We start from the raw sequence: 13,270 nt of genomic DNA, 5'->3' as shown, positions 1-13,270 counted from the left end.
ATTAGTCTTTTATTTGTTTGTTTTTTGTGTTTGTCATTTTATTTGTTTGTTTTTTGTTTGGGGGGCTAGACTGCTCTGTGCTTTTTCAGAAAGTGACACATACAGTACACACAAAGAGAGAGAGAGAGACCACAGCACTGAAACTTCTTCTAATGCAGTGGGAGCTAGACTTGAACCTGGGTCTCACCCACAGCAAAGCAGTAGGTTCATAATTTGGAAATTTTACTTCAGAATAGAGATATCCCCTTCATAGTCTTTCTAATCAAAAGTGGATTTGAATTTGAGTGGATGAACTTGGTTTTAGGAAAAACTGGCTCTGACTCATGTATTTGTTCTCTATGTTTTTCTTTACTTTTTAAAATATTTAATTTGTTGAACAAAGACAGAAAAATCAAGAGGGAAGGAGGAGATAGAGAGACAGAGAGACACCTGCAGCACTGCTTCACCACTCACAAAGCTTTCCCCCTGAAGGTGGGGACCAAGACTCGAACCGGGGTCCTCGCGCATTGTAACGTGTGCTCAACCAGATGCGCCACCACCTGACCCCAAAAGTATAGTTTATCTAGGAATTATGAATTATTTTTTTTTTTAATTATTTATTTTATGAGAGAGGAACCAGAGTGGTGCCAAGGATCAAACCTGGGCCTTGACTATTGAGCCCTTTCCCTGGCCTTGATGCTGGCTGAATGCGGAAGGTTGTATCGATGCTACACGATAGTAAAATGAGCTAGTGGCTCCTATTTTGAAAGCCTGGGATAACAGGAGTGTGCAGTAGTGGCAAACTGCTAGATCATCCTAAAAAAAACAACAACCGATATGACAGGACTGTCGTTGCTACTTCCATCCACTGAAGCCTGCTCTTGGTTTTGCTCTTAAGGGAACACCTGGATTTTTCTGAGAAGTTTTTCTCAGTTGCAAGTACTCTGTAGCCTCAGATCCCTCAGACCTGTTTTCCATTCCCCGTGAGTAATAAGGTGCTCTGGGAGTGAACATCACTCCTGCTTTGGGCAGGGAGCACTTTGTTAGACATAGACTTTTGGTCTAAAGAATCGTTTGAGGTGGAGGAGATAGCAAAATGGTTATGCAAAAAGACTTTCATACCTGAGGCATCAGAGGTCCCAGGTTCAATCCCCAGCACCATCATAAACTAGAGCTGAACAGTGTCTGGGAAACAAAAACAAAACCTTGTCTGGTTGCTAAAAGGGTCAAATTGGAAAAGCCACTAGAAACAATTTCGAACTGAAAAAATACAATTGCACCAACTCTGTCGATCCTAAAAAGAAACCAGTAATCTGTTGCTAGACGGCAAAGCTAGTCATCAGATTTCCTTTCCTGCCATATTTTGTGATTTCCCCAAACAACACATTTGGCCTGATGACTTAAGTTTTATGGCTGGTTAGCCAAAATGTTAAGATTTATAATCAGAGCCAATGAACGAGTTCATTTAGGTAGTGCATTACTTTGCTAAGTGCATGACCCAGGTTCAAGTCCTGCCCCTATGCTGAAGGCAGCTTTGGAGCTGTATTCTCTCTCATTCTCTTGCTCTCTGAAGGAAAAGAAGCACTTAAAACACTGGAGTCTCATTTAGCACAGTCTTAGGAGCCCTGTGTCCCTTCTGCCATATATTAAGATGCTTGTCCAAAGTCAAAGCATCTTAAGATCTCTGAGCTTCAGCATCTTACAGAAGAAAAGAATAATGATACATACCCTATTGATAGACTACACAAGGACTAGGGTTCAAGTCCCAGGTCCCCACCTGCAGGGGGAAATCTTTGTGAGTGGTGAAGCAGTGCTGCTGGTGTGTCTCTGTCTCTCTCCATCTCTCTCTCCCTCTCCCTGCCCTCTTGATTTTTGGCTGTCTCTATCCAATAAATAAAGATAATGAGAAAATTAAAATTAAAAAAGACCTATTTAAAAATTTATTAGAAGGTATGATTTTGGGAGTTGGGTGGTTCGAGCCCCCCGGCTTTCCACCTGCAGGGGAGTCACTTCACAGGCAGTGAAGCAGGTCTGCAGGTGTCTGTCTTTCTCTCCCCCCTCTGTCTTCCCCTCCTCTCTCCATTTCTCTCTGTCCTATCCAACAACGACGACAACATCAGTAATAACAATAATAACTACAACGACAATAAAAAAAGACAAGGGCAACAAAAGGGAAAATAAATAAAATCACAGAAAAAAAATTTTAAAAAGAAGGTATGATTTTTCTTCAAAGTCCAGACATAGTGTATGCAACCATTTAATTATATAATTTTAATTCTATGTAACTTTTTAATGAAAATGAGCTATTCCTAATGCTATCTCCATTTTCTTTAAAGGTTCAGACACAAAAAGGACAGTCTATGAATTCATTAAGGACCAGAGAGACAGGTTTATGCTTGAGGTACTAAAATAATTTTCTCCCATCAGCCAAATAGACGACTTCTTGCATAGCACTGCCAAATATTAACCTTGGTTTTATTTTCCATTGCATGTTCCACCTCTGTTGACTAAGCAGATTGATTCATTCATTCAACAAATATTTACTGAGTGCTTACTATGTACCAAGCAGTGAACCAAACAACACCCCTGCCTCAGAGAGCTTGCATTCGCTTATCTTGGACAGGGCTCCACATTTCCTAGGGAATGGAGCATTCTCCCCCGGCTTTCTCCTCTTTGACCAGCACAGCAATTAACAAGCCCAGTTTAAACCAGAGTCTCCACCCATGTAATCCAGATTCCCCTGGAACTTTGGTTGAAGATGGTAGGATTGCAGACACTCTGGAGATCCAGAAAATTCTGGATTCTTTCTACACTCCCTGTCACCACTCTTGCCAGAAGTAAATACCAGTTCCCAGTTGGAACCTTTTAATTATTATTATTAAAATAATAGATTATGGGGCCAGGTGGTGGCGCACCTGATTGAGCACACCTGTTACAGTGCACAAGGACCCAGGTTCAAGGCCCCGGTCCTCACCTGCAGAGGGAAAGCTTCACAAGTGGTGAAGCAGGGCTGCAGGTGTCTCTCTGTCTCTCTCTCTCTATCTCCCCCCTTTCCTCTCAATTTCTGACTGTCTCTATCAAATAAATAAAGATAATTAAAACATTTAAAAAATAATAGATCACATTCTGCCATGAATTTGTCTAATCAGTATTCACTAAAAGGTTTTTTTTTTTTGCTTTATGTGGTGCTGTATATTGAATTTAAGGTTTCTACCCCTAAGAAAACCCCTCTATCTATCCCCCCAATTTGTTTTTTAATTTGCCACCTGGGTTGTGTCCTTGGTGCCTAACAATAACTAGAGGGCTGGGCAGACAGCTCAGTGTTTTATGCAACAGACTCTTATGCATGAAGTCCAGAGGGTCCAGGGATAAACCCTGGTAGCAGCATAAAGTCAGAGTTGAGCAGTGCTCTGGTAAGAAAAGAAAATACGATTTAATTCTCATATTCTATACTGAATAACAATTTTTTTTGTAAAAAGGATGCTAGAGTTGTATATGGGCTCTTTGAAACTGCAGAACAGCGCTCGGGCTGGCCTGGAGGCATTTGTAGTTGGCATAGAAGCATCGGCCCTTCCCAGTGCTCAGAAGTACTAGAGGGAGGCAGCAGGTAATGGCAGGCAGACCTGCGCTTTGGAAGGACATGTAGCTACTTTTGATTTGAGAGCTACAGCCACTTTGGGACAACAATGAACGTCTTCATAAACAATAGAAGAGAGAAATTACTATACCTTTTAAGAATTATTAAAACAAACTTTGTGAAATAAAGGTTGTCACCCCAAGATTTGGAGGCACCATTACTTGAATGATTACATACAATGCAGTTTGTATTTCCCTTTATTTTGAAACCACTGAGATGTCCTAGACATGTGGGGTGATGTACTTGCTTTCAATTTTCCTAGTTTTCTCTGTCAACCAAAAGAAATACGATTAAAAGATTTGAAAGACACATGGCACTGAAGGAAAAGCAGCTGTCAAAAGCAGAAAAAAAGCTCCAAGAAGATGCAATGGCTTTTGAAGAGTTCCTTCGAGAAAATGACCAGAGATCTGTGGATGCTCTGAAAATGTTTGTTTTTCTTTCACTCGTATCAAAGCGCTCTCTCTCTCTCTCGCTCTCACTCTCTCTCTCTCTCTCTCTCTCTCTCTCTCCTTTAGTTTCTCAGCATACACAAAGCAAATTGACAATCTCTGTTCTTTTTAGTGCAGCACAAGAAACTATAAACAAACTCCAAATGACAGCAGAGCTAAAGAAAGTGAGTATGGAAGTACAGGCAGTGAAAAGGTGAGGCTGAGCGTCATCTTTTCCTTTTCAGATGCCCATGACAACTTATTTGTGCCTAGCAAGGTCTAAGCACAAATAAACCTTACCAGCTAGTGATGTCCGAAGCAGATAAGTAACCTATTGGCTAAGGATTGTCTCTGCTTGGGTAGACAATGACCTCTGGCAGAAAGGGTTCTTTAACTTGTTCATGGAGAAGCCAAGAAATTAGTTGACCCACCTGCAGGGGAAAAGCTTCACAAGTGGTGAAGCAGGTGTCTGTCTCCCTCTCTATCTCCCCCTTCCTCTGTCTGTCTCTAGCCAATAAATAAATTAAAAGAAGCAAACCAATGTTAAGAGAAAACAAACTATTATCATTATTATTATTTTGCCTCCAGGGTTATTACTGGGGCTCTGTGCCTACACTACGAATCCACTGCTCCTGGAGGCCATTTTTTTCCCATTTTTGTTGCCCTTCTTGTTATTGTTGTCATTGTTGTTGCTGGACAGGACAGAGAGAAATGGAGAGAGGAGGGGAAGACAGAGAGGGGGAGAGAAAGGCAGACACCTGCAGACCTGCTTCACTGCTTGCAAAGTGACCCCCCTGCAGGTGGGGGCCGGGGGCTCAAATTGGGATCCTTGTGTAGGTCTTTGTGTGTCTTTGTGTGTCGTGACCATGTGCACTTAACCTGCTGCACTGCCTCCCCACCCACAGCAAATTATTTTCTGAGTGCCCCTGTTAATTAATTCAAAGGTACATTTCTACCCCACATTTTAATATCTCTGAAGTCAAGACTCATAGTATAATTATGTTAAAATTACAAGTGACGTTATCATATATATATATATTGCATATGATGTATATATGTATATACCTTCTATATACATATATACTTATACATACTTAAAACCAGATTTATAATGACAAAAATTATAGGAGCAAGAGTTGGAATAAGATTATCAAATCATCGGACATTTTTCAAACCTAGATGCTTTCTTCTTCAGTGCAGTGTATCTCACTTGAACTAATTTTAAGTTTCTAAAGATATATTCTTTAATCAGCATCCTTAGAGAGTAACTTCACAATTCAGTAGACTCTACTTGGTATACAATTCATTTTAAAGCACTTTTTCCTTTCCTTGAAAACCTGACACTAAGACCTCTCCTCTGAGACCATGTCCTAGATTTGTATTCCAGACTACGTTGGGAGGAGGCCAGTAGTTAATCTAAAATATGGTCACTGAACTGAACACTAAGGTCTATGAAACTAATAGCAGCCATGACAGTGTGCTATAATATGTGTGACATATTGGCTATAACAACCTCTTCTAGTTTAAGGAGCCTGAAGTAAGTGAGTTGAAAACTCTACAAGACAAAGAATTCCTCTGGGGCCAGGTGGTGGTGCACCCAGTTAAGTGCATACATTACAGGGCACAAGGACCCCGGTTCAAGCCCCTGGTCCCTACCTGCAGGAGGAAAGCTTCACGAGTGGTAAAGCAGGGCTGCAGGTGTGACTCTGGCTCTCTCCCTCTCTATCTCCCACTCCCCACTCAATTTCTCTCTTGTCTCTATCCAATATTATATACAATAAAAGATCTAAAAAGAAATAAAAATAATAAAGTCTTACAAGGGGGTGGTGTTGGTGATGTACCTGGTTGAGTATTCATGCTACAATGAGCAAGGACCCAGGTTCGAGCCCTCAGTCCCCACCTGCAGGGGGAAAGCTTTGCAAAGTGGTGAAGCAATGTTACAGGTGTCTCTCTGTCTCTTCTCCTCTCTATCTCCCCCTCTCCTCTCAATTTCTGGCTGCCTCTATCCAATAATAAATAAAAGTTAAAATTTAAAAAAAAATTCCTTTCCCTCTTCCTGTCCCCACAGTAATGATCAGAGTCTGATATTTGTAGAGGAGCAGCCAGCTCTCTGCCTGCACACAGAGTTTATGCACAGTAGCTGCCAACAGCCTTGCTAAGAGCATCTCTATTGATGAGCCTCGCGGTCTTAGAAAGGTGCAGAAGGTAGTGAAGAGCAAGCTGGGAACAGAGCAGAGATGTCCTCCAGCCTAGGGCTAGACGACTGGGCATCTGATTACAAAGATAGAGAGGCTCATTCTGAAGCTTTTTTACTTGAAAGCGATGTGGTTTTAGCCATTTCAACGCCACACGTTTTTGTAGCACATCTGGGAAGCTGTCAGTCTAAGAATAAAGTGGGGGTGAAGGATTCCCAGTAGTTTCCACGCAGCCTGGCTGAGCCAGCCACTTAGTGACTCTAGAATTTCACTCGCACACAGCAGGGCTCAAGAGAGGCGCTGGCTGGATAGAAGCGCTGGGGGTTGTAACTAACTACTGACAGAGGAGTGATGCTGCTACGATATCAAAGGGGATATGGAAAGAAGACCCGAAAGACCAGGACGGAGCTAGTGGAGGTCCCTGCCAGGAGAGTTTTCTCTTATTTAAACCATTCTCAAACCTTAAACTGTCACATGATTACTCCAAAGCAACGTGAGACCAGGGAAAAGCTGTGAGCCCAGGTTCCTGCATATCGCTGGGAGATCTTGGGCATCTGAGTTGGCAGACCTGGTCTGAGTGAGTCACAGAGGATTTGCAACTCCAGATTTCTCCTTTCAAAAGATAGGAATGTGTTGGTATGCATGAGACCCCTTCTGTTTCATTTGGTTTAAATCCCCCCTGCTTAACACTATTCTATTTACATAACCACTTCATTCTATTTACATAACCTCTGTTAACAAGCACCTCCCTCCAGGGCATTGGTTCAATCCCCACTGTTTCATGATATGTTTTTGCTCCACCCCCCCTCCTTGTCACACCCTGATCCCTTCTTTGTCACATCCTGATTTTCACCAGTCACTTTTCTCTCCACCCTCTCTATGTCACATCCTGTTTCCACCCTACTTGAGAAGTATATATAAAGACAGCATTGTGAGTTTTAGAGTACTGTACTTTGAGTTTAACTTAGCTCGTCTTAGATTGTGCTGCGTCCTGCATGAATAAAGAGATACTGCCTACAGCTCAACCATGAGTCCCTGGTCGTCTGTTACCCGCCCGTGAAGCCAGCCCGGCGAAAACAACCTAACCCGTCGAAAACAACATATGGTGCCCGAACAGGGACTGAAATAAGCCCTGAAACATGGACCAGCATCAACGTGGGACCCTACCCACCCATCGTCCAGATAAGTAAACTTGGCTACCCATCCACCATGGGTTGCCTTTCTACTTATGAAGAGGTTTGCCAAAGCCTCTACGGTTTCATCATGAGACAGTTAGTCTGTCTCTGGAACATTTTACTCTGGGCCACATTTCGGTTCCCTGACCAGGAACTTTGGTTTCTTATGACGGGGATCATAGAGCTTGGGAGATGCATGGAGATTTCTCCTTGGACTTTCTGGATTCCCTCTCCCATGTTTCCTGAGGGAAAGGACTACATTTTGCTCCGGGCCACAGTTTGGTTCTTTATGACCGTGATCGTAGACCTTGAGATATGCATGGGGATTTCCCCTGGGACTTTCTGGACTTCTTCTTGCATGTTTCCCATGGAGAAGGACTACTCTAATTTGAGGAGCATTCTCCAGTACCCTGGCAGTTCCCAAGTGTGGAGACACGTGGTTAGTTCTACTCTCCTGATTGGATTCTTTCTTCGATGGGAAGACACTTTGAAAAATGGGTACCTGAAGCAATCCAGCAAAAACAGTCCAAAGCACCCTAAATGGAATTTCGAGGAGCTTTTTGAACTAGGTCGCCCTCCGGGGATTCTTAATCCTACATGGTGAGATCTTGATAATCTGGTTCAAGTTGCGTTTCATAAGAAAATGATTTGAATGACTGAATTTTTGTTTGACATTGACTTAAAAAAAAATGCTGGACACAGCCATGATTTCTAGAGACATCCAGAAACAATCCAAAAAATTGTTTTTTCCCTCCTTTGATTTCTCTTTTACGTCTTGACATAAATCTGAAATGTTTAATCCTGGAAACCGTATGAGTTATGGGTGGGGCAGATAGTGAAATGATTATGTTAATTATTCTCATGCCTGAGGCTTTTAACCATGGTTCTTCTGTTTACCTTTCCACATTTTATTGAGTTTAAACAACCTTAAAATCATACTAGAAAAGACTTCCAATTATAATAGAGTTATCAATTATAGTAAACTTCTAATCTGCTACAAGTTTTGTTTGACAAGTAAGTGAATTTCAGCTGTCAAGTCTTCACGTGAAAAAGCATCTACTCAAATGGAATTTCTGGAAATCCATTTGGACCCCTGTTCTCTGACATCGCCCCCGGAAACCAATGATGAGACCTGGCACGACCTGAAGAAACAGATTCACAGACTCCAAAGCTCACTCTCTACAGAAAAGCAGAATTCTGGTGGCCGACATTCCCCATCGAGACAGACGTGCAGCGTTTCATCCTCTGGCATTTTCTTCTGTGGTCAGCTACTTTGGACTGACACCTCCATCGGACTTACTGGTACACGCTGCTGTGTTTCTCAAAGACTAACTTCAGCCAATTGCCTTGAGACTTTATAGACCTTGTCCCCTCGCCTGCAGGCTTTGCCCCAGAGTCAGAAAACTCCCCCTCCTTATTAGGTTATGCCCACAAAGGCATGAAGCACCCCAAGAGGCAAGAGATGCCCACAGAGGCAAGAAACGCCCTTTGAGGCAAGAGATGCCCCCAGAGGCATGAAGTGTTCCCAGAGACAAGAAATGCCCTTTCGTCTGCGAGGCCTTGCCCTTTGAGGCAAGAAAAGCTCCCCTTGGCTCGCCTATTTTGTTTTCCATGTCATATGCCAGTTATTTTGAAAACGCCTGTACGATATACGTTTCTGTTCACCCCATAATGGCCATTAGTTAAAAAGAAAGGGGGAATTGTTGGTATTCATGAGACCCCTTCTGTTTCATTTGGTTTAAATCCCCCCTGCTTAACACTATTCTTTTTACATACCACTGCATTCTATTTACATAACCACTGTTAACAAGCACCTCCCTCCAGGGCATTGGTTCAATCCCCACTGTTTCATGATATGTTTTTGCTCCACCCCCCCTCCTTGTCACACCCTGATCCCTTCTTTGTCACATCCTGATTTTCACCAGTCACTTTTCTCTCCACCCTCTCTATGTCACATCCTGTTTCCACCCTACTTGAGAAGTATATATAAAGACAGCATTGTGAGTTTTAGAGTACTGTACTTTGAGTTTAACTTAGCTCGTCTTAGATTGTGCTGCGTCCTGCATGAATAAAGAGATACTGCCTACAGCTCAACCATGAGTCCCTGGTCGTCTGTTACCCGCCCGTGAAGCCAGCCTGGCGAAAACAACCTAACCCATCGAAAAGAACAGGAATGGGGGGAGGGCAGTAGTGCGCCTGGTTAAGTGCACATAGCACTATGCCCGAGGATATGTGCAAGGACCCGATTCGAATCCCCTCTCCCCACATGTAGCAGGGACGCTTCACAAGCCAGGAAGCAGGTCTGCAGGTGTCTATCTTTCTCTCCCTCTCTATTTACCCCTCCCCTCTCACTTTCTTTCTGTCTCATTAAGTGAAAAGGAAAAAAAAAATGGCTGCAAGAAGCAGTAGATTTGTAGTACTTGCACCAAGCCCCAGTGATTGGAGGCAAGGAAGAAAGAAAGAAAGAAAGAAAGAAAGGAAGGAAGGAAGAGAAAGAAAGAAAGAACACCTTTATCTATGTGCTATGCTGAAGATGGAGTTATATCTACACTGGGTCCTGCATATTGCTGGGTACAAAACAGATATTCACTGACAGTTTCCTTTCTTCTCTGTGCCTAAGTACTACGCTTTATCTAAAACTTCGCACAATATATTTACCTTAGAAATAAACAGAGTGGGAGTTGGGCAGTACTGCAGTGAGTCAAGCGCAGGTGGCGCAAAGCGCAGGGACCGGCGTAAGGATCCCGGTTCGAGCCCCCGGCTCCCCACCTGCAGGGGAGTCGATCCATGGGCGGTGAAGCAGGTCTGCAGTTCTCTGTCTTTCTCTCCCCTTCTCTGTCTTCCTCTCCTCTCTCCATTTCTCTCTGTCCTATTCAACAATGATGACATCATTAACTACATCAATAAAACAACAAGGCCAACAAAAAGGAATAAATAAATATTAAAAAAAAAGAAAAGAAATAAACAGAGTAGGGCCAGAGAAATTGCTTGCCAGGTAGGGTGAGGTGCTATGGCAGCTAAGGAAGCTTCAGTGCTGTGCTGTGCTGTGGCAGCCGGCTCTAGCTAAACAAGAACATGTTTTCAGTGGTGAAAGCACACGTCAGGCCCTGGCTCCACTACAAAAAACGAAAACCAAACCAAACCAACTGCTATCCTCAGGCATGTCTTCTTCAGGTAGCATCCTTCTTCACATCTCACAGATGATGGCCAAATTTACCATTCTTGTTGAGTAGTTGTTCAAATACATAATCAAGTGGGCGAATTTGATGAAAGCCCTTAGAAAATGAAGGTACTTTTGCATAGGTCTGTCTAACCACACCTCTGTTTGCTTTTGAGCAGTGAAATAGCAAAGACCGAGTTTCTCCTTAGAGAGTACATGAAATATGGATTTTTTCTGCTGAAGTTGTCTCCAAAACAGTGGCAGTTACAGCAAGCCCTGAAAAAGGCACAAGCGTCCAAGAGTAAAGAAAATCTGGACATCGTTCTGCCAAGAATATTAAGTAGGTGACACATTCTTCATCTCAGCTAAGTAAATATCTTGTTCTCATATTATATGTTTATTGTCACCAGGGTTATTATTGGGGCTCAGTGCCTGCTCCTCTAGTGGCCATTTCCCTTTTTATTATTGCTATTATTATTATTATTATTATTATTATTACCACCAGGGTTATTATTGGGGCTCAGTGCCTGCTCCTCTAGTGGCCATTTCCCTTTTTATTATTGTTATTATTATTATTATTATTATTATTACCACCAGGGTTATCATTGGGGCTCAGTGCCTGCTCCTCTAGTGGCCATTTCCCTTTTTATTATTGCTATTATTATTATTATTATTATTATTATTATTATTATTATTATTGCCACCAGGGTTATCATTGGGGCTCAGTGCCTGCTCTTCTGGTGGCCATTTCCCTTTTTATTATTGCTATTATTATTATTATTATTATTGCCACCAGGGTTATTGGCTGGGGCTCAGTGTTAGTACTATGAATCCACTGTTCCCAGTGGCCTTTTTTCCCTTTTTTTTTTTCCTCTAAATTTGATTAGATGGACAGAGGGAAATTGAGAGATGACAGGGAGACAGAGGGCGAGAAATAAAGACACCCGCAGATCTGCTTCACTGGCTGTAAAGCATCCCTACGGCAGGTGGGGACAGGGGCTCAAACCCAGATCCTCGTACTTAGTGATATGTGCACTCAACCAGGTGCACCACTGCCCGGCCCCCTTCCTTTCTTTTTCACTAGCTAGGACAGAGATAAATAGAGGTAGAAGAAGAGATCAATTAGAATTAGACACCTGCAGGTCTTCTTCACTGCTGTTGAAGTTTCTCCCTGCAGCTGGCAAACAGGGGTTTGAACCCAGGTCCTTACTCATGGCAATGTGTGTGCTTAACCAGATGGTGGCACCCATCATATGTTTGCTATTTATTATGTCAGCATTTCTATTTTAAGCAGAACTTAAACAAGGAGTCACCTCATCTCTTGATATTTCATATTACTTTTTGGAAGCTCAGGTTAATTTAAGATTATATCTATATATAATATGTAGATATATAGATATCCCAGGTTCAAGCTAGTCCCCACCTGCAGGGGAAAAAACTTCATTAGCAGTGAAACAGGTCTCTCTCTTTCTCTCTCCTTCTCTGTCTCCCCCTTCCCTCTAGTTTCTCTGTCTCTATCCAATAAATAAATAAATAAATAAATAAATAAATAAATAAATAAATATAAAACCCCAAAGTTAACAGTTCTCCAATACTGCTCATGAAATGGTTGAGCAAAGCAGTCCCTGAGAGAGAGGAGCAAAGGCAGTGAGCACTGTGAGCCCTGTGCTGGCCTGGCGGGGGAGGAAAGGAGAGTTTAGGAGAGGCTAAGGGGAGGAGAGGAGATGAGAGGAGAGGAGGTGGAGGAGAGACACCACAGCACTGCTCTACATTTCATGAAGCTTAACCTTTGCACAGCCCACACTTGGTGCTATGCTTGTTTTCCATCTGTATCTCTCTGCCTCTGTTTCCAAAAAAATAATAATAATACATACATACATACAATTAGGATGGACCAAAAGTCTACAGCAATTTTAAGTTTCAATAATTTCAGACGAATAAATACTTGAAACAAATCCATAACATTTGGTTATCATACATACATGGTATTTAATGAGAGGGAAAAAATGGGAAATTAAGGTGTAGCTGCATCTAATAGCATGTGACCCAGCCCTCCCAGACTTGTCATCTAACTAGAGGGCGCTCAGAAACCCCTGAGTCTCTCTGTCCCAAGTGGTTAACCTGGGGACAGACAGATGCAGGAACTAGAGGCCCTCGTGCCTGCAGGTCTGCCGTCTCCTCTGCCATCTTGAGACCCGCCCTCATCACCTGCATCTTACTCTGGCAAGCTGGGAGCCCATCTTTCTGCCCCTGGAAGTTTTCACAACTCTACCTTTATTCTGACAGGAAGGTCTCATTCTCAGAAGTGTCTTTTGCTTTCTCCCACCCTCACCTCTCCTCTTTCTGTGCCATTTTTAGAAACGAGAGAGAGCAGCGATGATTTCCAGAGGGCATCGTCATCATCAGAAGAAACTGTCCTGAGCAGAGGGACTGAAGGTAATGCTAGAGATTTGGGGCTTCATCTGCAAATGTAAGACCAGAGAAGGTTCCGACATCAGTGGAGACCTAAGACCTACAAGTGGAGCTGGAGGGCTGGAAAGTGGGCACACCACTTGCAGTCCTGGGAAGCTAGCACTTTTGTTTCTCTCTCACTTTCGGATTTTATTACCAAATTCAGAATGGTGAATAAGTGGAAAGAACTGGAAGAGAAGTCAGGGGGTGCATGATCGGACTTTGGAGGGGAAAGCCAAAATTTT

The 13,270-nt window shown here is 42.8% G+C and overlaps 1 protein-coding gene across 2 annotated transcripts in view; it reads left to right on the top strand.

Moving 5' to 3' along the window:
* The window catches only part of CCDC38 (coiled-coil domain containing 38), a 56,291-nt gene that overhangs the window by 16,927 nt on the left and 26,094 nt on the right, over nucleotides 1-13,270 (top strand). For both annotated transcript variants that reach the window (XM_060195574.1, XM_060195573.1), the window contains exons 5-9: nucleotides 2,316-2,380; nucleotides 3,879-4,042; nucleotides 4,178-4,258; nucleotides 10,754-10,914; nucleotides 12,933-13,010. In XM_060195574.1, coding sequence (XP_060051557.1) covers nucleotides 2,316-2,380; nucleotides 3,879-4,042; nucleotides 4,178-4,258; nucleotides 10,754-10,914; nucleotides 12,933-13,010 — 549 coding nt within the window. The remainder of the gene's footprint in view (nucleotides 1-2,315; nucleotides 2,381-3,878; nucleotides 4,043-4,177; nucleotides 4,259-10,753; nucleotides 10,915-12,932; nucleotides 13,011-13,270) is intronic.

Source organism: Erinaceus europaeus, chromosome 7 (genome assembly GCF_950295315.1).
Source record: "Erinaceus europaeus chromosome 7, mEriEur2.1, whole genome shotgun sequence".
In the NCBI taxonomy this organism is placed as follows: domain Eukaryota; kingdom Metazoa; phylum Chordata; class Mammalia; order Eulipotyphla; family Erinaceidae; genus Erinaceus; species Erinaceus europaeus.
The sequence above is the reverse complement of the archived record's forward strand: the minus strand, read 5'-3'. Positions and strand labels throughout refer to the sequence as shown.